Consider the following 26,601-nt stretch of genomic DNA (forward strand, 5'->3'; position numbering starts at 1 on the left):
GCTGGGGCGGGTTCATGTGAACCATCTTTAGGACACGGTGAAGAATGAGGGACTGAACCCGTTGAACCGCACGACTACTTACTGTACCGGGGGCTCTAGCCTGCTTCCTGCTGCCCCGCTCTATAGGCAGATAATTACATTAAATCCGAGAATATAGGTCAGATTCCTATTAAAATGTAATGTTAAAAGTGTCTAGCCTAGCTAGCCTACTCTGCTACATGCAGACCAGTATCACAATGATAAGCAGCCCAGATCTACAGACAGTAATCATATGTTCCTTTTCTATTTTAAATCTGAATGCCACACAAAAGTAGGTAGCCACTTGTCTGTGTGTGTGCAGAACGTCAAGTTACATTACCATGAATAATACAACAGTTTAGTGTGTGTGTGAGAGAGAGAGAGAGTACGTTATCTTTCATTAATTATAGAACAGTTTAGTGTGGTGTGAGTGACAGAGAGAGACAGACACAGCGAGTGTGCGTTTGTTTGTGAGAGAGGGTGTGTACTTGTGTGTACTGTGAGAAACACAGCGAGAGAGAGTGTGTGCACGTTCATGCGCGCCTGTGTGTGCTATACGTACAGCATGTCCTCTCCCAGTCGGCAGTAGATATAGGCCACAGCATATGACACATTCCATATGCAATGGAGAGAACAACGCAGCTGACAGAGAATGATCACAGACATTTTGGCAAAGTGGGTGGGGTTATATCCTGCCGGTTTTGACCTTTCTAGGGAGTTTTTCCTAGCCACCGCGCTCCTACACCTGCATTGCTTGCTGTTTGGGGTTTTAGGCTGGGTTTCTGTACAGCACTTTGTGGCGCCAGGTGATATAAGAAGAGCTATATAAATACATTTGATTTGATTTTAATCCAATCACTGAACAAGCCTGTCAGAACCATAGATATTCTAGAGTGTGTCAGTCTGTGTTCTGATTCTATCTCTATGGCCAGAACTGTGGAACATGGTAACTATGAGACACCAAGGCCATTTCATTCTGTTGAAAACAATAGTCATAGCCCAGGTGGGTTGTTGTTTAAAATGAGACAGAGAGGTTTAGACTGTTGAAAGTGTGTGCGTGCGTGTGTGTGTGTGTGTGTGTGTGTGTGTGTGTGTGTGTGTGCGTGTTTGAGATTGTTGAAGACCAAATAGGAATTTCAAAGTAAAAACTTCCCTCCACTGTCTACAGTTCATCTCATATAGTCCTGTATCTTCCTCAGTCATCATTGTCTGTAGGGTGCCATTTGGGATACAACGATTTTCCATCACCTTCACAGCAGCAGCAGGCCCATAATGTTGGGTAATCACAACTGTCTGATCCTAGATGATGAATGATGTCTGTAATTTTATGTAACCCTGTAATCCCTAATCCGCTGGTTGCACAAATGGTTCAATTGTTTTTTTCCCCTCTATAGCCGTAAGGCTAGAGGTTTCCTTTAGCTATAACCTTAACGGCCATTCTAACTGTGTAAATGTCCCTTTAAACTCCATTCTAACTGTGTAAATGTCCCTTTAAACTTCATTCTAACTGTGTAAATGTCCCTTTAAACTCCATTCTAACTGTGTAAATGTCAACTTTAACTGTACAAAGTCCATTCTAACTGTCTAAACGTCCCTTTAAACTCCATTCTAACTGTGTAAATGTCCCTTTAAACTCCATTCTAACTGTGTAAACGTCCCTTTAAACTCCATTCTGTGTAAATGTCCCTTTAAACTCCATTCTAACTGTGTAAATGTCCCTTTAAACTCCATTCTAACTGTCTAAATGTCAACTTTAACTGTACAAACCTCCATTCTAACTGTGTAAATGAATGGTAAAGAACAGTGCTCATAATATTCAGGTGTGTGTGTGTCTGTACGATAGAGACAAGTGTCAGGTGCAGGCTGAGGAGGATTCAGAAGGAGACATGACACAGTGTACCAGACATTGAAATAGGGTTTTTACTAAGGGATTCACATGGACAATGTCACTGTATACACCTACACATTAGATCACACTTACACAAGGCCTGAGTCAGACAAGTCTTTTTCCAGTGTCAAAAACACACACATCTATACGCTCAATGTTTCCATGGTGACCACAATGAACGAGCTGTTGTGCCCGTTGCAACCTAGGTCTAGTGTTCGTAATAATGGACCGAGGCTTCCACATATCCACATATCTACATAGCTGGAATACATAGAACAGAGGACTCTCATGTAAACTGATCTATTCATGTCAGCCCTGGGCTGAATCATGTCTACTTCGGGGAGCGTCCTAAATTACCCCCTATTCCCTACATAGTGCACTACTTTTGATCAGAGCCCAATGGGCCCTGATTAAAAGGAGTGCGCTATAGAGTATAGGCAATAGGTTGCCATTGGGGACGTGGACTTGATCTATCACTTTTGATCCCTCTGTAAACCGCCACCACAACGATCAACAAGGCTTAAAGGAAAACACAACATCATTTGGTCTTTCTCAAAAGTAGCTGTATATTGATGTATCTTTCTTGACTTTTTGGCTGAGCTGAGGAACAAGCTGTCTCAGAGATAGGAGGCCCTAGCCTGGTCCCAGATGTGTTTGTGCCATCGTGCCAACTACATTGGTGTGATTGTCAAGCCAAACATGTTTAGTATGACAGCGAATGACAAGGAGTTGGCATGGTGGCACTAACAAGACTGGCACTCAGGCTAAGATGGCTTCTCTCTGGGTGGGGGTGGAGGGAGGGCAGGGAAGGTTGTTGTGGCTGGCTGGAGCTGGGGTACCTTCCTACAGAAAGCATCACACATCGTTTACACAAGAAGGGGGCAGAGGCTGATAGCAAGCACATGCAGCGTTTGGAGTCAATTCAAGTTCAACTCAAGTTTATTTAGGAATGGAAATGTTTCAATTCATAATTATGATTTCTCAGTTCATTTTATAGGGACATTTTCATTCAATTCCTGAATTGATGGGAGTTAATTGTTGAGTTGGAATTGAGTCCTCCAACCCTGTCCCTGCAGCAAGACTAGTTGTATTGTGGTCGACGACAAACACTGGCTGATATTGTGATCATGATCACCATGGTAACTAGGAGGACCTAGGGTTGAAAAATTCTAGGAAATTTCCCCAAATTCCCAGGTTTCCAGAAATCCCAGTAGGGATATTCTTGGAATTAGAAGGGAATGTGTAGGAAATCTGGGTATCCTCCAACCAGGATTTCTGACCAGGGAATTTGGGGAAAGTTTCTGGAATTTTGCAACCCTAGGAGGACCGTAACGATCCTGGAGAGCGACGATGGGAAAGGAGAGAGGCTAGAGTAAGGAGTTGTCCTAGTGGTTGAGATTTTAAAGACGCTTAAAATGGAGTGGGGCTCTCGAGTGTAGTTTCTCATGGCCGTTGGCCAGCCAACCACTCCTGGTAATGTACTAGTATTTACACACAGAATGACTCAACAATAATCATCAAAGTAACATAATACAGACACTGACTCCACATAACATAACAGTCAACTTATGTAAGAGCCAGGACGTCAGTAAAAATAAATACTACACTTCTATTAAGACTTTCTTATGATGATAATAACAACAACAACATGTAGAGGAATTGTAAACAATAACAATAACAGGTCAACTAAACCTCCACGATTACACGTTTTAACTGTAGCTAGAGACGCAAATGACATCTATATGCGACCTGGTAATATCGGGTTTATCAGTGTGAGCTATGCCTTCCAGTGCATTATCAAAACAAATACATTGTTTTGCTCAAAAATAGAACATTTCTCACCTGTAAGGATTATATGTAACACATACAATTATATTATATCATTTGATATGTCATATTAATTTCATACCTGCTTTCCCATAAATAGAATTCTGCATGCATTCTACAACACGTTGGAACAGCAGCAGCATGATGGCCTAGATATATGTTTCATACAATCCTTACATATATAGTGTCATATACTTTTCTGTCTAAGGAGTATTATACATCGCTTATCTATGTTGTCACAGATTTGATCCCAACATTAGAACATGATTGTTTAAAACCTCTTAAGGATCGGACCCTTTCCCCCCCACCAAAATTTCACCTAAAATGACATACCCAAATCGAACTGCTTGTAACTCAGGACCTGACACAAGGATATGCATATTCTTGATACCATTTGAAAGGAAACACTTTGAAGTTTGTGGAAATGTGAAATGAATGTAGGAGAATATAACACATTAGTTCTGGTAAAAGATAATACAAAGAAAAAACCAATATGTTTTTTTGTATTGTTTTTTTACCATCATCTTTGAAATGCAAGAGAAGGGCCAAAACGTATCATTCCAGCCCAGGCACAATTTAGATATTGGCCACTAGATGGCAGCAATGTATGTGCAAAGTTTTAGACTGATCCAATGAACCATTGCATTCTGTTCAACATTTTGTATCAAGACTGGCCAAATGTGCCTAATTGGTTTATTCATAACTTTTCAAGTTCCTAGCTGTGCACTCTCCTCAAACAATAGCATGGTATTCTTTCACTGTAATAGCTACTGTAAATTGGACAGTGCAGATTCTCTCCTATCGGACTTCTGCAGGTTCAGATGGCGATGCAAAACATTCTGACAACGTTGCAGTGACGTAACAAAGACATTGGGATGGAGGGATAGAGGAATGTAGCCGGGGATGTAAAGAGGAGGGTATAGACGGGTTCAGGAGTCAAGTTGTAAAAGAATCCAGTCCAGGATGGATGAAGGGAATGAAGATATGTGATCAACGGAGCATCAAAGAGAACCCAACCCTGAAGAGAGAAAGAGAGGAGCCATTATAAACTCTATATACCTAGTTTATTCATGATTATTCTTTTTACAATTATTTTTGCTTGGTTTTCTGTGTTTTATTGAGCTAGGCCAGTGAAGAGAAGACAGGAAAGGTAGGAGAGACTGCGAGTCTGAATGACAGTAGGTCAGATTCCAACCCATGCCATCTCTGGTATCCTAGGCTGTGTGTGTCAGGGTTCGCGGCCCTGACACATTAACGCTTATTCTTGAAAGCTATTATACAGTGCTATGTCAGGCGTTATAATTAGACAGTAGGACTGACCTGGTGTTACTCCCAGAAGTAGCGGAGGTACCAGATAGTCTCGTTCTTCAGTTGAGGTCCAAACAGAGGGTTGGCCTGGGCTAGGATGGCTATCAGCCAGCTGCACACACACACACACACACACACACACACACACACACACACACACACACACACACACACACACACACACACACACACACACACACACACACACACACACACACACACACACACACACACACACACACACACACACACACACACACACACACACACACAGTAGAGAACCCGGCATTAACTTATACAGCAACTAGAGAACCTGACATTAACTTATACAGTAAGTAGACTTAGAGATAACATAGAGTAGAGAACCTGACATTAACTTATACAGTAAGTAGACTTAGAGATAACAGAGTAGAGAACCTGACATTAACTTATACAGTAAGTAGACTTAGAGATAACATAGAGTAGAGAACCTGACATTAACTTATACAGTAAGTAGACTTAGAGATAACATAGAGTAGAGAACCTGACAGGACACCCATACTCACAATAACCAACAACAAACAGCTGTCAAGATCAAACTAGTGATGACAACCCTGTGAACAGAAAGAGTTCATACACATTACCATATCAGCTATCATCGCAAGCACACACTATAACCTGCTTAATATGAACGACATCTTTGATATACAGTAGCTACTACTGTGACAACTGCATTGCGAGCGGGCCAACAGCAGGGATGAGAGAGAGAGAGGATCGATGCGTATAAGGCTTCTGTCCAGGGCCCACTGTTTCCATCCCGTTCATTCATTACAATCCGAGATGTAGGAACATATCCTTACAATGCAAAATATTTGCCTTAAAAAAAAGCTAATATAAATATTTACCAGATTACCATTAATCAGATTACCATTATACACAATTTTTAGCTTCTGTTATGCGTTTGTATGGATAACGGTAGGTAGGACACCTACCCTCGGTTTGGTCCTTTGGGCACGAAAAAGGGTGCTACAATACCAACGAGCGCCCATAACGTGGTGAAACAGATCATCGGCAGCGCGAAAGAGCCCATCGTTACACCGAATAGATCACCGGTTGAAAGATAAATAAATATCAAATTGTGTCCTTAGCTAGAACAACAGCATCAACGGGTCCACTGCGTTCCTTATCAAGAACCCCCTTGCAGTTTTCTCCCGCCTTCTCCCATTAAAACGCCTCCGATTGGCCGGGAGCGTTGTGATTGCAGTCTTTGATTGGTTTAGATGGTGTGTCCGTCAGTATTAAGAGAGGAGCGACTGGCTAGTGGAATGCGTATAGGCCTAGTCTGACAGCAGATCGGAAGTGAAATGTAACAGTAACAAATTGTTGACACAATGTAACAATGTTGCCGAGTTAAAAGTAAGTATAGTTTGGACCACACTTTTTCCTAAAATTAATACACTGGTCACTGTAATGGCCTTGGTTATAGCTAATTATAAACTGGGTAATTCGAGCCCTGAATGCTAATTGGCTGTGGTAAATCAGACTGTATACCAGGGGTATGACAAAGTATGTAATTTTACTGCTCTAATTACATTGGTAACCACTTTATAATATCAATAAGGCACCTCGGGGGCTTGTGACATATGGCCAATATACCACGGCTACGGGCTGTATCCAGGCACTCCGCATTGTGCTTGCATAAGAACAGGCATTAGCCGTGGTATATTGGCCATATACCACACCTCCCCTGGCCTTGTTGTGTAATTATAAACTGGGTGGTTCAAGCCCTAATTGCTGATTGGCTGAAAGCCGTGGTCTATCAGACCGTATACCATGGTATGACAAAACATGCATTTTTACTGCTGTAATTTAGTTGGTAACCAGTTTATAATAGCAATAAGGCACCTCAGGGGTTTTAGAATATATGGCCAATATACCACAGCTTTGGGCTGTGTTTTAGCGCTCCGCGATGCGTGGTACCTAAGAACAGTCTTTAGCCATGGTAAAGCCATGGTATTGGCGATATACCACACCCCCTTATGGCCTTGTTGCTTAAATATAATATGCTTAATCCGTAGGTTATTTTCAATGTGTTGCCACATTTAATAGCATAAATGCCAAGGAACAAACAACATGTGACTGAATGCTAAGTAGCCATGTTCCCAGCTGCTGTCATGCTGTAGCGCAAGTCAACAGCATGAATTAACCCATTCACCACAGACACGGATTTAGTTTTGTACTGCAGGATATCTACATCTTTTCTCATACACTGAGTATACCAAACAACAAGAACACCTTCCTAATGTTGAGTTGGGCCTTCATCACAGCCTCAGTTCGTCAGGGCATGGACTGACTCCACAAGGTGTCAAACGTGTTCCACAGGGATGCTTCAAATGCCTCCCACAGTTGTGTCAAGTTGACTGGATGTCCTTCTGGTGGTGGACCATTCCTGAAAAAACCCAGCAGTGTTGCAGTTCTTGACACAAACCAATGTGTGTGGCACCTACTACCATATCCTGTTCAAAGGCACTTTTCTTGCCCATTCACCCTCTGAATGACACACACACACACACACACACACACACACACACACACACACACACACACACACACACACACACACACACACACACACACACACACACACACACACACACACACACTTAATGTCTCAATTGTCTCAAGGCTTAAAAATCCTTCTTTAACCTGTCTCCTCCCCTTCATCTACACTGATTGAAGTGGTTTTAACAAGTGACATCAATAAGGGATCGTAGCTTTCACGAGAATTCACCTGGTCAGTCTGTCATGGAAATAGCAGGTGTTCTTAATGTTTTGTATACTCAGTGTATATATATATATATGTATATATATATATATACAGTGCCTTGCGAAAGTATTCGGCCCCCTTGAACTTTGCGACCTTTTGCCACATTTCAGGCTTCAAACATAAAGATATAAAACTGTATTTTTTTGTGAAGAATAAACAACAAGTGGGACACAATCATGAAGTGGAACGACATTTATTGGATATTTCAAACTTTTTTAACAAATCAAAAACTGAAAAATTGGGCGTGCAAAATTATTCAGCCCCTTTACTTTCAGTGCAGCAAACACTCTCCAGAAGTTCAGTGAGGATCTCTGAATGATCCAATGTTGACCTAAATGACTAATGATGATAAATACAATCCACCTGTGTGTAATCAAGTCTCCGTATAAATGCACCTGCACTGTGATAGTCTCAGAGGTCCGTCAAAAGCGCAGAGAGCATCATGAAGAACAAGGAACACACCAGGCAGGTCCGAGATACTGTTGTGAAGAAGTTTAAAGCCGGATTTGGATACAAAAAGATTTCCCAAGCTTTAAACATCCCAAGGAGCACTGTGCAAGCGATAATATTGAAATGGAAGGAGTATCAGACCACTGCAAATCTACCAAGACCTGGCCGTCCCTCTAAACTTTCAGCTCATACAAGGAGAAGACTGATCAGAGATGCAGCCAAGAGGCCCATGATCACTCTGGATGAACTGCAGAGATCTACAGCTGAGGTGGGAGACTCTGTCCATAGGACAACAATCAGTCGTATATTGCACAAATCTGGCCTTTATGGAAGAGTGGCAAGAAGAAAGCCATTTCTTAAAGATATCCATAAAAAGTGTCGTTTAAAGTTTGCCACAAGCCACCTGGGAGACACACCAAACATGTGGAAGAAGGTGCTCTGGTCAGATGAAACCAAAATTGAACTTTTTGGCAACAATGCAAAACGTTATGTTTGGCGTAAAAGCAACACAGCTGAACACACCATCCCCACTGTCAAACATGGTGGTGGCAGCATCATGGTTTGGGCCTGCTTTTCTTCAGTAGGGACAGGGAAGATGGTTAAAATTGATGGGAAGATGGATGGAGCCAAATACAGGACCATTCTGGAAGAAAACCTGATGGAGTCTGCAAAAGACCTGAGACTGGGACGGAGATTTGTCTTCCAACAAGACAATGATCCAAAACATAAAGCAAAATCTACAATGGAATGGTTCAAAAATAAACATATCCAGGTGTTAGAATGGCCAAGTCAAAGTCCAGACCTGAATCCAATCGAGAATCTGTGGAAAGAACTGAAAACTGCTGTTCACAAATGCTCTCCATCCAACCTCACTGAGCTCAAGCTGTTTTGCAAGGAGGAATGGGAAAACATTTCAGTCTCTCGATGTGCAAAACTGATAGAGACATACCCCAAGCGACTTACAGCTGTAATCGCAGCAAAAGGTGGCGCTACAAAGTATTAACTTAAGGGGGCTGAATAATTTTGCACGCCCAATTTTTCAGTTTTTGATTTGTTAAAAAAGTTTGAAATATCCAATAAATGTCGTTCCACTTCATGATTGTGTCCCACTTGTTGTTGATTCTTCACAAAAAAATACAGTTTTATATCTTTATGTTTGAAGCCTGAAATGTGGCAAAAGGTCGCAAAGTTCAAGGGGGCCGAATACTTTCGCAAGGCACTGTATATGTATATATATATATATATATATACTAAATATAGCTGGACAATGTTAGTAATGGAATCATAACAGCATAATTTCTCTTCACACCAGATTAGTTCCTTTTCTCCAGGATCTCCAGCACTACTTTCAATTGAATTGAATTCAATTTAATTTGGGGTAAAAAATAATGCATCCAACAAGATGTGCATTTGTTTACTGAAGGATAACACGTGAAAGCATTATATAGGCCCAATGAAAACACTTATTTCCATAGTGGTCCTGGATGCTAGCCTGGGTACCGGTCTTTTTGGGGTAACATCCTTGTCGCGGCTGTCATTTGGCAAAAAAGACATGGAGTGTCAGGGAGTGTTTCTCCTTTGCCAAGATAATCTATCTACCTGACAGGTGTGGCATATCAAGAAGCTGATTAAACGGCAATCATAATTACACAGGTGCACCTTGTGCTGGGGATAATAAAAGGCCACTAAAATGTGCAGTTTTGTCACAAAACACAATGCCACAGATGTTTCAAGCTTTGAGGGAGCGTGAAATTTGCATACTGACAGCAGGGATGTCCACGCCAGCCCAACCTACACATCCAGCGTCTTCACCAGCGGGATCGTCTGAGACCAGCCACCCGGGCAGATGATGAAACTTAGGAGTCTGTCTGTAATAAAACACTTTTGTGGGGAAACACTCATTCTGATTGGCTGGGCCTGGCTCCCCAGTGGGTGGGGCTATGCCTTCCCAGGCCCAGCCATGGCTGAGCCCCTTCCCAGCCACGTGAAATACAGTTATATCAACTGTAACTCAGAAAAATCATTGAAATGTTTGCATGTTGCTTTTATATTTTTGTTCAGTATATATTGAAAGCAGGTGCTTCCACACAGGTGTGGTTTCTGAGTTGATTAAGGAATTAACATCCCATCATGCTTAGGGTCATGCATAAAAAATGCTGGGCAGGGCATGAGACAGCAGTTTCCACCACCGTCAAAAAAACACAAAATTCTGGAGTTTATTGTGAAAGAATGGTGTCGCATCCCTCCAATATAGAGTTCCAGAGACTTGTAGAATCTATGCCAAGGCACATTGAAGCTGTTCTGGCTCGTGGTGCCCCAGCACCCTATTAAGACACTGTGTGTTGGTGTTTCCTTTATTTTGGCAGTTACCTGTATGCGCTCCATTGTATCAACTGTAGGGTTGTACTGCCAAACTACATTCTGTACATTTCCTTTTCAGACAAAGGGCATAGTGTTACATCACCTCCTGTTGAAACCTAGCCAACCTAGCTAGCCTCTCTCTTTTCTCTCTCTCTCTCTCTCTCTCTCTCTCTCTCTCTCTCTCTCTTTCTCTCTCTCTTTCTTTCTCTCTCTCTTTCTCTCTCTCTCTCTCTCTCTCTCTCTCTCTCTCTCTCTCTCTCTCTCTCTCTCTCTCTCTCTGTATCTATCTACAGTGGGGCAAAAAAGTATTTAGTCAGCCACAAATTGTGCAATATCTCCCACTTAAAAAGATGAGAGGCCTGTAAATTTCCATCATAGGTAAACTTCAACTATGACAGACAAAATGAGGAAAAAAAATCCAGAAAATCACATTGTAGGATTTTTAATGAATTTATTTGCAAATTATGGTGGAAAATAAGTATTTGGTCACCTACAAACAAACAACATTTCTGGCTCTCACAGACCTGTAGAAAAAGAGAGAGGGAAAAGAGAGGCTCCTTTGTCCTCCACTCATTACCTGTATTAATGGCACCCGTTTGAACTTGTTATCAGTATAAAAGACACCTGTCCACAACCTCAAACAGTCACACTCCAAACTCCACTATGGCCAAGACCAAAGAGCTGTTAAAGGACACCAGAAACAAAATTGTAGACCTGCACCAGGCAGGGAAGACTGAATCTGCAATAGGTAAGCAGCTTGGTTTGAAGAAATCAACTGTGGGAGCAATTATTAGGAAATGGAAGACATACAAAACCACTGATAATCTCCCTCGATCTCACCCCGTGGGGTCAAAATGATCACAAGAACGGTGAGCAAAAATCCCAGAACCACACGGGGGGACCTAGTGAATGACTTGCAGAGAGCTGGGACCAAAGTAACAAAGCCTACCATCAGTAACACACTACGCCGCCAGGGACTCAAATCCTGCAGTGCCAGACGTGTCCCCCTGCTTAAGCCAGTACATGTCCAGGCCTGTCTGAAGTTTGCTAGAGAGCATTTGGATGATCCAGAAGAAGATTGGGAGAATGGCATATGGTCAGATGAAACCAAAATATAACTTTTTTGGTAAAAACTCAACTCGTCGTGTTTGGAGGACAAAGAATGCTGAGTTGCATCCAAAGAACACCATACCTACTGTGAAGCATGGGGGTGGAAACATCATGTTTTGGGGCTGTTTTTCTGCAAAGGGACCAGGACGACTGTGCCGTGTAAAGGAAAGAATGAATGGGGCCATGTATCGTGAAATTTTGAGTGAAAACCTCCTTCCATCAGCAAGGGCATTGAAGATGAAACGTGGCTGGGTCTTTCAGCATGACAATGATCCCAAACACACTGCCCGGGCAATGAAGGAGTGGCTTCGTAAGAAGCATTTCAAGGTCCTGGAGTGACCTAGCCAGTCTCCAGATCTCAACCCCATAGAAAATCTTTGGAGGGAGTTGAAAGTCCGTGTTGCCCAGCAACAGCCCCAAAACATCACTGCTCTAGAGGAGATCTGCATGGAGGAATGGGCCAAAATACCAGCAACAGTGTGTGAAAACCTTGTGAAGACTTACAGAAAACGTTTGACCTCTGTCATTGCCAACAAAGGGTATATAACAAAGTATTGAGAAACTTTTGTTATTGACCAAATACTTATTTTCCACCATAATTTGCATGTAAATTCATTAAAAATCACTACAATGCGATTTTCTGGATTTTTTTTTTCATTTTGTCTGTCATAGTTGAAGTATAACTGATGAAAATTACAGGCCTCTCTCATCTTTTAAGTGGGAGAACTTGCATAATTGGTGGCTGACTGAATACTTTTTTGTCCCAATGTCTGTCTGTCTGTCTGTCTGTCTGTCTGTCTGTCTGTCTGTCTGTCTCTCTGTATCTCTCTTTCTTTCTGTATCTCTCTTTCTCTTCTCTGTCTCTCTATATATATACATATATACAGTACCAGTCAAAGGTGTGGACACACCTACTCATTCCTGAGTTTTCTTTATTTTTACTATTTTCTACATTCTGTACATTTCCTTTTCAGACAAAGGGCATAGTGTTACATCACCTCCCGTTGAAACCTAGCCAGACTCTCTCTCTATCTCATCATCTGTCTGGTATGACGCCATGTCAACATGACATCTCCTATGCTTTAACAGACATGCTACAATGTCATAAGAATGTCACAAAAAAACCTGTAGGCAACAAACAGAGATTTTATTGACATTTTATGGCATAAATCATCCCCATACATTTCCAGAAATGCTATGGACAGCAAAGGAAACCTAATAGACCAACATTGAAGATGTGGATTAAGTCTAGTCCAGGAATAAAAAGCATTCTCATTACAGATTTTAAATTGAAATAACTTTTTAGTCCTGGACTTGGTGTCTGGGAAACAGGGCCGAATTTAAGTAAATAAATGGTTGAATGAACTCTGACCTACAAAGCAAACCAATCCATGTTTAGATCAGGGGTAGGCAACGAGGTTCAGAGGCGGGATGATTTTTGTCGGAGCAGATGGTTGGGGGTCCGGTACATAATAGTAATTTGGTTGTCTGCTTTCCCCCTGCCGCAAGGTACTACCAAGGACACCTTGACTTGTGTGTACACTGTGACATTCAACACTGTGTGCTTGTTAAGTGTATTGTCCTTTAAATGGCGCAGTGTTCTGTTACCTTGTGACGTGTGGCACCGCCCACCACTGGGGAACACATCACACACGCTACACACACACACACACACACGCTGCACACACACACTGCACACACACACACACACACACACACACACACACACACACACACACACACACACACACACACACTTGAGTCTGTTTGTTTTGTCCATAGAATTTTAAATATTCAGATGTCACTGCATCCTTCCAAGTTCTTTGTGTCATCTCTAGCTGTGTAAACACATTATCAGCAGTAAAACACCAGTCTCTAGACCCATAGAAAAGCCTCTCCACACCAGGGTCTCTAGCCCCATAGAAAAGCCTCTCCACACCAGGGTCTCTAGCCCCATAGAAAAGCCTGTCCACACCAGGGTCTCTAGCCCCATAGAAAAGCCTCTCCACACCAGGGTCTCTAGCCCCATAGAAAAGCCTCTCCACACCAGGGTCTCTAGCCCCATAGAAAAGCCTCTCCACACCAGGGTCTCCAGCCCCATAGAAAAGCCTGTCCACACCAGGGTCTCTAGCCCCATATAAAAGCCTGTCCACACCAGGGCTGCAATAGGAAAATGATAGTAGAGGATTTAGTCATATTAACCGCCGGATTAATGGTTATCATGTCACTGCAAGAATGGTGATGGTCATTCCTTCATTCTAGAATCAACTCTTTTTTTCTATGGGTTTTACATTCATCATCTCTCTGTATTGCTCTCTCTCGCTCTATCTGTCTCTCTCCCACTCCCTCTGTCTACCTACTTCTTCCCTCGCTCGTTCTTTCTCTATGACAGTGAACTATCGCCACCTAGTGGTTTAAGGGATACTTTACTGGTCTGACTATGGACTCCAGGCTGTAACTTTACCCGGGTTGTTTACCGGACACAGATCATGTCAATGTACTAGAATAAATTCGTATAACACTACAGTATATTGTAGCGTTCAGTTTTTTCACCAAATGTCCTTTAGGTAAGTAGGAACTGAAGTTTCAATATCCCGAAACAAGCATATCAAAACATGTTTCATTTCAAAGCTCCCCTGATAGTTTTAATGAAATTCACATCACAGTCCGCGGTTAATTTTAAGTTTCAGCTTTCATTTATTCGTCTTCAGATGATATCTGAGTTTCATTATTGCTTTGCCAAGAGAGTGGTCGTGGCAGGCAGACACATGCCCACATGCAGGAAACGTTGCGGTCAAGCTAGTCTCGTGTAGCCCTACCTAACTATACAAGCTACGCATGCGCAACCACATTTAGGAACACGGTATCAGGTGGAACTCGGATTTGGACGAGAGAGCGCTCGTAAAGCTTAGTGTAGTGGCGCATAGATTCTGTCTGTCGGATAGCTTGATCATTTACGAGTGTCAGATGTAGCTCGTCCGCATTCAGGAAACGGCGCAGATAAAGGCAGTTGAACCAACAACGAAGATCGATTCACCCGGCGGTTAAACTGTGGGGTAACCGCGGTCAATACTGGCCCTTTTATCTAGTTTTAAAGTTATATACTTTCAGTGTTTTGTATATTTTGTATTCGAGTTGATAATGCTGGATGGTCGAACTGATGAAGTTCACAAGAGACATTTGCCGACTGCTGGGTATTGGAGGCGGTAAGTAAAAGTAACTGCGAGGCCACTTTAAAGTTATTGAACTCATAAATGTCTATGTATTTTACGTGTGTAGTGTTTATCGATGATCGATTTCTCGCTGGCGAGTCTACTCGACTGAAGACAAGTTACACAAGTTAAAATGCTCCTATGCTGTGTGATAACCTATTGTGATCACAAATAGGAGTGATATTATTTTGTTTATGTTAGTCATGTATGTTCCTATAAAAGGTTGCCTTGTATTTAAAGCGGCAGTCCGCAGTTGAAACCATAACAATTCTGAGGGATGAAGTTGGAAAAATTTAATTGCTCTCAAATTCATAGTTCAGTTACGGATGTAAGGACGGATGAGCCGTGAAATCAAAATGATAGTTTTATTCATTTTTTGAGCCTGTATAGTGTTTGTTTACATATACTTTGTTTACAAACATTGGAGTAAAACAAGCTTATATTTTGGGTTCTGATGGGGTGCAACAGTTGAACTAAGCATTAAAGTCCAAAAATGTATCTAGGAACTGCAGATTGGTCCTTTTTTAAATCAAGTATATTTGCTTTTGGGTTCCCGAGTGGCACAGCGGTCTAAGGCACTGCATCTCAGTGCTAGAGTCGTCACTACAGACCCTGGTTTGATTCCAGGCTGTATCACAACTGGCCGTGATTGGATGATCCATAAGGTGGTGCACAATTGACCCAGCGTCGTCCTGGTTAGGGTTTGGCCGCTGTAGGCCGTCATTGTAAATAAGAATTTGCTCTTAACTGACTTGCCTTGTTAAATAAATAAAAATAAAACCTTATTTTTGCTCTCTCACTCACATAATCAGTAAGTTTCTTCTTCAGTCCTTTGTGTAGGCTTTTCTGTCTCTGCTCTATCTGCATGTGCCGACACGCCACATCGGAATCTGAGACTTTGTTTCCATTATGCTTACAAGACACGGTGCAGTGCACATAGCTCAGGGGACACAGTCCTCTTGGCTCCAGGGTTGTGTGTCTTTGTGGGTAGCTCAGATGGTAGACCATGGGGCCTGTAATTCCAGGGTAGTAGGTTCGATTCCTGGGACCACCCATATGTAAATTGTATGCACGAATGACTGAAAGTCGCTTTGGATAAAAGAGTGTGCTACATGGCATACAGTGCCTTGCGAAAGTATTCGGCCCCCTTGAACTTTGCGACCTTTTGCCACATTTCAGGCTTCAAACATAAAGATAAAACTGTATTTTTTTTGTGAAGAATCAACAACAAGTGGGACACAATCATGAAGTGGAAGGACATTTATTGGATATTTCAAACTTTTTTAACAAATCAAAAACTGAAAAATTGGGCGTGCAAAATTATTCAGCCCCCTTAAGTTAATACTTTGTAGCGCCACCTTTTGCTGCGATTACAGCTGTAAGTCGCTTGGGGTATGTCTCTATCAGTTTTGCACATCGAGAGACTGACATTTTTTCCCATTCCTCCTTGCAAAACAGCTCGAGCTCAGTGAGGTTGGATGGAGAGCATTTGTGAACAGCAGTTTTCAGTTCTTTCCACAGATTCTCGATTGGATTCAGGACTCCATCAGGTTTTCTTCCAGAATGGTCCTGTATTTTGCTCCCTCCATCTTCCCATCAATTTTAACCATCTTCCCTGTCCCTGCTGAAGAAAAGCAGGCCCAAACCATGATGCTGCCACCACCATGTTTGACAGTGGGGATGGTGTGTTCAGCTGTGTTGCTTTTACGCCAAACATAACGTTTTGCATTGTTGCCAAAAAGTTCAATTTTGGTTTCATCTGACCAGAGCACCTTCTTCCACATGTTTGGTGTGTCTCCCAGGTGGCTTGTGGCAAACTTTAAACGACACTTTTTATGGATATCTTTAAGAAATGGCTTTCTTCTTGCCACTCTTCCATAAAGGCCAGATTTGTGCAATATACGACTGATTGTTGTCCTATGGACAGAGTCTCCCACCTCAGCTGTAGATCTCTGCAGTTCATCCAGAGTGATCATGGGCCTCTTGGCTGCATCTCTGATCAGTCTTCTCCTTGTATGAGCTGAAAGTTTAGAGGGACGGCCAGGTCTTGGTAGATTTGCAGTGGTCTGATACTCCTTCCATTTCAATATTATCGCTTGCACAGTGCTCCTTGGGATGTTTAAAACTTGGGAAATCTTTTTGTATCAAAATCCAGCTTTAAACTTCTTCACAACAGTATCTCGGACCTGCCTGGTGTGTTCCTTGTTCTTCATGATGCTCTCTGCGCTTTTGACGGACCTCTGAGACTATCACAGTGCAGGTGCATTTATACGGAGACTTGATTACACACAGGTGGATTGTATTTATCATCATTAGTCATTTAGGTCAACATTGGATCATTCAGAGATCCTCACTGAACTTCTGGAGAGAGTTTGCTGCACTGAAAGTAAAGGGGCTGAATAATTTTGCACGCCCAATTTTTCAGTTTTTGATTTGTTAAAAAAGTTTGAAATATCCAATAAATGTCGTTCCACTTCATGATTGTGTCCCACTTGTTGTTGATCCTTCACAAAAAAATACAGTTTTATATCTTTATGTTTGAAGCCTGAAATGTGGCAAAAGGTCGCAAAGTTCAAGGGGGCCGAATACTTTCGCAAGGCACTGTATTTTATGACATTAACTCTGGATGAAACTCTACCCTAAATGTAAGAGAACAAATTCATGACTAATTCCAATAGAACGCAGTCACCAGTAATTCCCAGACTCTTGTTTAAATCTAAAGGCCTTCTATTCCCTAGTTCCTGGTTTAGTCTTTTGTCTCAAATGGGTGTCGTGGTGGTGAATTCAGGATGCTTCTTCTATAAGCCAAGGCCACAGAGGACTGTAGTGTGTATAAGCCTATGCCACAGAGGACTGTAGTGTGTGTATAAGCCAAGGCCACAGAGGACTGTAGTGTGTGTGTATAAGCCAAGGCCACAGAGGACTGTAGTGTGTGTATAAGCCAAGGCCACAGAGGACTGTAGTGTGTATAAGCCAAGGCCACAGAGGTCTGTAGTGTGTATATGCCAAGGTCACAGAGGACTGTAGTGTGTATAAGCCTATGCCACAGAGGACTGTAGTGTGTGTATAAGCCAAGGCCACAGAGGACTGTAGTGTGTGTATAAGCCAAGGCCACAGAGGACTGTAGTGTGTGTATAAGCCAAGGCCACAGAGGACTGTAGTGTGTGTATAAGCCAAGGCCACAGAGGACTGTAGTGTGTGTAAGCCTAGGCCACAGAGGACTGTAGTGTGTGTATAAGCCAAGGCCACAGAGGACTGTAGTGTGTGTAAGCCTAGGCCACAGAGGACAGTAGTGTGTGTATAAGCCAAGGCCACAGAGGACTGTAGTGTGTATACGCCAATGCCACAGAGGACTGTAGTGTGTGGATAAGCCAAGGCCACAGAGGACTGTAGTGTGTGGATAAGCCAAGGCCACAGAGGACTGTAGTGTGTGGATAAGCCAAGGCCACAGAGGACTGTAGTGTGTGTATAAGCCAAGGCCACAGAGGACTGTAGTGTGTGTATAAGCCAAGGCCACAGAGGACTGTAGTGTGTAGCTAGGCCTGGGCTACTCACTAACTGACATTGCTCAAGATACTCTACATGACCAAGATGCACTCTACATGACCAAGATGCACTCTACATGACCAAGATGCACTCTACATGGCCAAGATGCACTCTACATGGCCAAGATGCACTCTACATGGCCAAGATGCACTCTACATGGCCAAGATGCACTCTACATGGCCAAGATGCACTCTGCTAGACCAAGATGCACTGCAATTGACCAAGATGCACTCTACATGACCAAGATATAGGAATCAAACCTGCAATAATTGGGCCATGCTTTTAACAAAATGTCAATACACACTTCTGTGAAACACATAATGAACCCTTGTATGTAGATGCCTGTAATGTTCCACACTTCCACAGTAGACTAACAACATGTATTTAAACAGTAATAATCCACACGCTAATTGTTACCCCCGATCAACAAGTTGCTAGAGAGAGAGAGAGAGAGCGGGCCGGCTGAGATATACATAACATTCCTCTCTTCCACAGTAAACTAGTAAACTAGTTAAACGTCATTCCCAGGCTATTTTCAGCACCTCTGATTCTGTCAGATGAAGGTGTTGCAACAGCATCCGAGCAGAGAGTCAGCAGACAATCTGGACGTGTCATCAGTCTACCAGGTCATCGTTGTTGTTGTGGTATTCAAATAAGAGGCACCTGATCGCTGTCATCACACTGAAGAGGCCGTGTAGGTTTGACGATAACATCTGGGGCTGGCCGCGTTCCAAATGGCACCCTGTTCCCTGTGCACTCTCTGGTGGAATGTAGTGCACTATGTAGGGAATGGAGTGCCCTTTGGGACGCGCCTGGAGGAAGTCTTTTACTTTCAGTTTGATTGTCCTCTGACTTTTAGCTGAGAAATCCTCTTCCGTGATGACTCACTCATGTTTGGTCAAACCAGAAGGGTGTCTTTGTCATAAGAGAATAGAGGGAATAGATTAGAACTGATCCATTATACGACAGGGGAAACATGGATTTATTGCTGACACAGACAGAACCCACCCGTCTGTTTCATTGGGCCGATGGTGGTGATGAGGGTGGTATGGAGACGGGTTGTGTTGTGTGTATTATTTTTTGTTGACTGTGTGGTGGCTAACTACTAACAAACTGTTCCGTTTTGATTTGACTCTCTTCTGTCTTCTTCTCTGGTCTGTCAGCCCAAGGCATTCTGGGTGATGGGGGAGGGGTAATATGTCTCTGAGTGGCAGGAAACCACAGGCATGCAGCCACCACTCTGTTGAGAGAGAGAGAGAGAGAGAGAGACAGAGAGAGAGACAGAGAGAGAGACACAGAGAGATAGAGAGACACAGAGAGAGAGAGAGAGAGAGACAGAGAGAGAATTATAAATACCACCAATATTTATCTGTTTATCGTCCCCCGCTATTCAAACTATTTGCACATTGTTAAAACATAGCTGATAATATAACACTTGAAATGTCTATTTTCTTCAACCTTTTTAAGTGCGATGTTTACTGTTCATTTCAAATAGTTTTTTGTTTGATGTTGTTCAATACATTTCTTCTTACTTGTTTATTTCACTTGCTTTGGCAATGTAAACATACAGTATGTTTCCATGGCAATAAAACCCAATGTACACATACAGTATGTTTCCATGGCAATAAAACCCAATGTACACATACAGTATGTTTCCATGGCAATAAAACCCAATGTAAACATACAGTATGTTTCCATGGCAATAAAACCCAATGTACACATACAGTATGTTTCCATGGCAATAAAACCCAATGTAAACATACAGTATGTTTCCATGGCAATAAAACCCAATGTACACATACAGTATGTTTCCATGGCAATAAAACCCAATGTACACATACAGTATGTTTCCATGGCAATAAAACCCAATGTACACATACAGTATGTTTCCATGGCAATAAAACCCAATGTAAACATACAGTATGTTTCCTTGGCAATAAAACCCAATGTAAACATACAGTATGTTTCCTTGGCAATAAAACCCAATGTAAACAGACAGTATGTTTCCATGGCAATAAAACCCAATGTAAACATACAGTATGTTTCCTTGGCAATAAAACCCAATGTAAACAGACAGTATGTTTCCATGGCAATAAAACCCAATGTAAACATACAGTATGTTTCCTTGGCAATAAAACCCAATGTAAACAGACAGTATGTTTCCATGGCAATAAAACCCAATGTAAACATACAGTATGTTTCCTTGGCAATAAAACCCAATGTAAACAGACAGTATGTTTCCATGGCAATAAAACCCAATGTAAACATACAGTATGTTTCCTTGGCAATAAAACCCAATGTAAACATACAGTATGTTTCCATGGCAATAAAACCCAATGTAAACATACAGTATGTTTCCTTGGCAATAAAACCCAATGTAAACATACAGTATGTTTCCTTGGCAATAATACCCAATGTAAACATACAGTATGTTTCCTTGGCAATAAAACCCAATGTAAACAGACAGTATGTTTCCATGGCAATAAAACCCAATGTACACATACAGTATGTTTTCATGGCAATAAAACCCAATGTAAACATACAGTATGTTTCCATGGCAATAAAACCCAATGTAAACATACAGTATGTTTCCATGCCAATAAAACCCAATGTAAACATACAGTATGTTTCCATGGCAATAAAACCCAATGTAAACATACAGTATGTTTCCATGCCAATAAAACCCAATGTAAACATACAGTATGTTTCCATGCCAATAAAACCCAATGTAAACATACAGTATGTTTCCATGGCAATAAAACCCTTTGAATTAAATTGAGAGAGGCAGAGAGAGAGAGATGTTCAGAGAGAGAAGGAGTGGCAGAGGGAGTGAGGCTGAGAGCATGGCAGAGAGAGAAGGAGTGGCAGAGGGAGTGAGGCTGAGAGCATGGCAGAGCGAGAAGAGAGAGAGAGAGGGGGAGGTAAAGTCCTTTCCCATCATTTTTCTGTTCCCTATCAAAGTAGTGCAACACAAACAGCTTCTCTGCTGGCCTTGGGAACCAGATTCACAACGTGGTTTTCATATCGCACAAGAAAGAAGGGTCGTTTTTCTGACAATGCTGCTGCTGCTTGTTTCTTAGCAGTGTAAGTCGTGTTTCAGTCATTGTTTATTTCTAACAGGCTCAGTAAAAATTTATGAAAAAAAAGACACAAAACTAACTAATATAAACTAATATGAGACGTTTAGACGAGGGTCGTTAAGTAGGGCACTGAAAAGTTTTGAAACGGAAATGAGTTTCTTATTTGAAGAGATCAGGAAGTACCTTCTAGCTTCTAAAAGTTTCCCCAGTTTTGTGACTACTGAACATGACCCAGGGAGGAGCCGTTGTGTGTTTAAGGGGAGTGAGCCGTTGTTGACCGAGGTAATCCAACATTCCAGAATGTTCGATAGAAATGCATTGTGTAGATATGATTGTCTATCTATCATGTCGAATAGGGCATGCTCTATATTATTCATTGCATTTCTATCTGCAATGTTCTGAACGTTTCACCTTACGGAACAAGAGCCCAGATGTCAGCCAGCCAGTCAGTCAGCCAGTCAGCCAGTCAGCCAGCCAGTCAGTCAGTCAGCTAGTCAGAAGTGCTGACAACGGCATGCAGGCTTAGCTCTCTGTCCTTGTGAGAAGCAAACATACTGGTTGGATCAGGCCCTTTTCCTGTGCTAACTTTGCAACTTGATTACTCCATTATGAAGATGGAGAATGTCTCATTCCACACATGGTTTAACACTTGCGTCAAGATGAGGTTGTTTGAGGCTGTTTTGAGTATATTTGTCATGGTTGGAGTTGAGTTGGTCTGCATCTCAAATGGCTCCCTGCTCCCTTTATAGTGCACTACTTTTGCCCAGGGCCGATAGGGCTTCGGCATGCTTTGGTTCAGCTGGCGCCTAGCCCCACTCTGCCAGGTGAACCGAACGAGTGTGCTCGCGTACTCCCTTAAAAGACCTTTGCTTAAAAGAAACAGAAAACGGTAATAGTATGTTTTGTTCATCTGGAGTCGCCGCAGCCAGTCTACACTTCCTCAAAATAGTTAGAATTCATCGAACTCATGAAATCTGTCATTCATTTGGACTTTTTTTTTTCCTAAGGAGATCTTAGTCAAACAATTGTCCATTTAACTAAGATGTTTGGTGCAGTATTTTTCAAGGGGAAGGGAAAGGGGATACCTAGTCAGTTGTACATCTGAATGCATTTTACCGAAATGTGTCTTCCACATTTAACCCAACCCCTCTGAATCAGAGAGGTGCAGGGGGCTGCCTTGTTGTTGGCTAACTGCCTTGCTCAAGGGCAGAACGGCAGATTTTTCCACCTTAGGGATTCGACCCAGTGACCTTTCTGGCTCAATGCCCTTAACTGCTAGGAAATGAGTGTTCTATAAATTAAGTGTTCTAACAGACACTTCATTGAAGAATCCCTACTGTTGACCAATAACCGATGAAGGGGTGTCGACTTCGGATTGCCTTGTGAAATGTTGTGCGCCCGTACAGCCACAAAAACACCTGCCGAAGACCAAAACAAACAAAAACATCACAGAAATACATGCACAAACTGTTTCTGCTGGGAAGAACACAGAGGCCTTTACATAGGGTAAAATAACATCCTATTACTTATAGGCCTGTTGGGTCCCAGAGGTCACACGCACGGACGCATATACACACACACACACACACACAGACAGGCACCACACACACACACACACACAGACAGGCACACACACACACACACACGCACAGACACACACACACACACACACACAGACACACACAGGCACACACACACAGACACAGGCACACACGTTCCTCCTCTCTCCCGTTGCTCCTCTCTGGGTGTGTTTGAGTCTGGCTGCTAATGCCAAACAGATAGAGTTTCTCTTCCTTCCTCAGGCCCAGGCGACAGGCCTGCTGCTGGTTGGTCGGTGGTGGTTCTATTTCTGGACTTACAGGGATCCTTCTTTGAGGCTGTGTCCCAAATGGCAATATTTCCCTATTTAGTGCACTTCCTTCGACCAGGGGCCATAGGGGAGTGGTAGAGGATAGGGTTTCATTTGGGACGCACGCCAGTTCTTCCGTCTCTGAACATCTGTTCTGGCTGCCGTCACCTCACAGGCTGACCGAGGTGCATGGAATCACAAGGCAAACATATTCCTTTAGCCACTCCCCCCGCTGTTTTGTTTCCTGTCGAGAGAGAGAGAGAGAGAGAATTTGAAAACGAATTAAACAAATCCAGCATTGATAACACCCATATCTTCTAGGTGAAATACCGCAGTGTGTAATCACAGCAGCGAGATGTGTGGCCTGTTGCCATGAGAAAAGGGAAGCCAGTGGAGCACAAACAGCATTAGAAATACCACCAATATTTATCTGTTTATCATACCCATACTACAAATATTTGCACATTGCTAAAACATAGCTGATAATAACACTTGCATTGTCTATATTTTTTCAACCTTTTTGAGTGCGACGTTCACTTGTAATTTCTAATCGTTTTTTGTTGAAGTTGTTCAATTAGTTTCTTCTCACGTTTGTTTGTTTATTTCACTTGCTTTGGCAATGTAAACATACAGTATGTCCCCATGCCAATAAAACCCAATGTAAACATACAGTATGTCCCCATGCCAATAAAACCCAATGTAAACATACAGTATGTCCCCATGCCAATAAAACCCAATGTAAACATACAGTATGTCCCCATGCCAATAAAACCCAATGTAAACATACAGTATGTTCCCCATGCCAATAAAACCCAATGTAAACATACAGTATGTTCCCCATGCCAATAAAACCCAATGTAAACATACAGTATGTCCCCATGCCAATAAAACCCAATGTAAACATACAGTATGTCCCCATGCCAATAAAACCCAATGTAAACATACAGTATGTCCCCATGCCAATAAAACCCAATGTAAACATACAGTATGTCCCCATGCCAATAAAACCCAATGTAAACATACAGTATGTTCCCCATGCCAATAAAACCCAATGTAAACATACAGTATGTCCCCATGCCAATAAAACCCAATGTAAACATACAGTATGTCCCCATGCCAATAAAACCCAATGTAAACATACAGTATGTCCCCATGCCAATAAAACCCAATGTAAACATACAGTATGTCCCCATGCCAATAAAACCCAATGTAAACATACAGTATGTCCCCATGCCAATAAAACCCAATGTAAACATACAGTATGTCCCCATGCCAATAAAACCCAATGTAAACAAACATACAGTATGTCCCCATGCCAATAAAACCCAATGTAAACATACAGTATGTCCCCATGCCAATAAAACCCAATGTAAACATACAGTATGTTCCCCATGCCAATAAAACCCAATGTAAACATACAGTATGTCCCCATGCCAATAAAACCCAATGTAAACAGACAGTATGTTTCCATGCCAATAAAACCCAATGTAAACATACAGTATGTCCCCATGCCAATAAAACCCAATGTAAACATACAGTATGTCCCCATGCCAATAAAACCCAATGTAAACATACAGTATGTCCCCATGCCAATGAAACCCAATGTAAACATACAGTATGTTCCCCATGCCAATAAAACCCAATGTAAACATACAGTATGTTCCCCATGCCAATAAAACCCAATGTAAACATACAGTATGTCCCCATGCCAATAAAACCCAATGTAAACATACAGTATGTCCCCATGCCAATAAAACCCAATGTAAACATACAGTATGTTCCCCATGCCAATAAAACCCAATGTAAACATACAGTATGTCCCCATGCCAATAAAACCCAATGTAAACAGACAGTATGTTTCCATGCCAATAAAACCCAATGTAAACATACAGTATGTCCCCATGCCAATAAAACCCAATGTAAACATACAGTATGTTCCCCATGCCAATAAAACCCAATGTAAACATACAGTATGTCCCCATGCCAATAAAACCCAATGTAAACATACAGTATGTCCCCATGCCAATAAAACCCAATGTAAACATACAGTATGTCCCCATGCCAATAAAACCCAATGTAAACATACAGTATGTCCCCATGCCAATAAAACCCAATGTAAACATACAGTATGTTCCCCATGCCAATAAAACCCAATGTAAACATACAGTATGTTCCCCATGCCAATAAAACCCAATGTAAACATACAGTATGTCCCCATGCCAATAAAACCCAATGTAAACATACAGTATGTCCCCATGCCAATAAAACCCAATGTAAACATACAGTATGTCCCCATGCCAATAAAACCCAATGTAAACATACAGTATGTCCCCATGCCAATAAAACCCAATGTAAACATACAGTATGTTCCCCATGCCAATAAAACCCAATGTAAACATACAGTATGTCCCCATGCCAATAAAACCCAATGTAAACATACAGTATGTCCCCATGCCAATAAAACCCAATGTAAACATACAGTATGTCCCCATGCCAATAAAACCCAATGTAAACATACAGTATGTCCCCATGCCAATGAAACCCAATGTAAACATACAGTATGTTCCCCATGCCAATAAAACCCAATGTAAACATACAGTATGTTCCCCATGCCAATAAAACCCAATGTAAACATACAGTATGTCCCCATGCCAATAAAACCCAATGTAAACATACAGTATGTCCCCATGCCAATAAAACCCAATGTAAACATACAGTATGTTCCCCATGCCAATAAAACCCAATGTAAACATACAGTATGTCCCCATGCCAATAAAACCCAATGTAAACAGACAGTATGTTTCCATGCCAATAAAACCCAATGTAAACATACAGTATGTCCCCATGCCAATAAAACTATTCAGCATCACTACGTCAAGGGAAATATAGTATTCTTTCTAACAACAACATCTATATATATTTCAGGATGTTGTGTATCCCTGGAAAGAATCAGAATCCATTCAAACATGGATATATCTGGGCTGCTGCCTCCTTCTCCTCCTCCTCATCTTTCTCTTCCTCTGTCTGTTTCTCCTCCCTGTTCTCTTTGTTCTCCTCCTGCAAAGTCTCTAACTTTCTCAGTGAGACCAACCTGTAAAGATCATTTTACAAAAGTAAAACTAAACAAACACCAAAGTGATTTATTT

At 42.0% G+C, this 26,601-nt stretch overlaps 2 protein-coding genes across 2 annotated transcripts in view; one reads left to right on the forward strand and one right to left on the reverse strand.

Annotated features, from left to right (window-relative positions):
• Window positions 1-1,915: 1,915 nt before the first annotated feature.
• Window positions 1,916-6,222, reverse strand: LOC139424369 (ATPase H+ transporting V0 subunit e2). The gene is made up of 4 exons (XM_071176121.1): window positions 6,013-6,222; window positions 5,587-5,634; window positions 5,054-5,153; window positions 1,916-4,751 (listed from the first exon to the last, which is right to left on the reverse strand). The coding sequence occupies exons 1-3, from the start codon at window positions 6,108-6,110 to the stop codon at window positions 5,060-5,062; spliced, it is 240 nt and encodes a 79-aa protein (XP_071032222.1). The 5' UTR covers window positions 6,111-6,222; the 3' UTR covers window positions 1,916-4,751; window positions 5,054-5,059.
• Window positions 6,223-14,616: 8,394 nt separating this feature from the next.
• Window positions 14,617-26,601, forward strand: part of LOC139424391 (uncharacterized) — a 29,737-nt gene continuing 17,752 nt past the window's right edge. The window contains exon 1 of the mRNA XM_071176163.1: window positions 14,617-14,974. Within this exon, the coding sequence (XP_071032264.1) occupies window positions 14,917-14,974 (58 nt within the window). The 5' untranslated portion in view covers window positions 14,617-14,916. The remainder of the gene's footprint in view (window positions 14,975-26,601) is intronic.

This window comes from Oncorhynchus clarkii, chromosome 13 (genome assembly GCF_045791955.1).
Source record: "Oncorhynchus clarkii lewisi isolate Uvic-CL-2024 chromosome 13, UVic_Ocla_1.0, whole genome shotgun sequence".
Taxonomy (NCBI): Eukaryota; Metazoa; Chordata; class Actinopteri; order Salmoniformes; family Salmonidae; genus Oncorhynchus; species Oncorhynchus clarkii.

Coding starts and splice junctions, on each gene's coding strand:
- LOC139424369 (XM_071176121.1), bottom strand. CDS start 6,110: ATGGGCTCTTTCGCGCTGCCGATGATCTGTTTCACCACGTTATGGGCG. Junction 5,635..6,012: donor CCCAAAGGACCAAACCGAGG/GTAGGTGTCCTA, acceptor TTCTGTTCACAG/GGTTGTCATCACTAGTTTGA. Junction 5,154..5,586: donor GCTGTTTGTTGTTGGTTATT/GTGAGTATGGGT, acceptor GTGTGTGTGCAG/CTGGCTGATAGCCATCCTAG.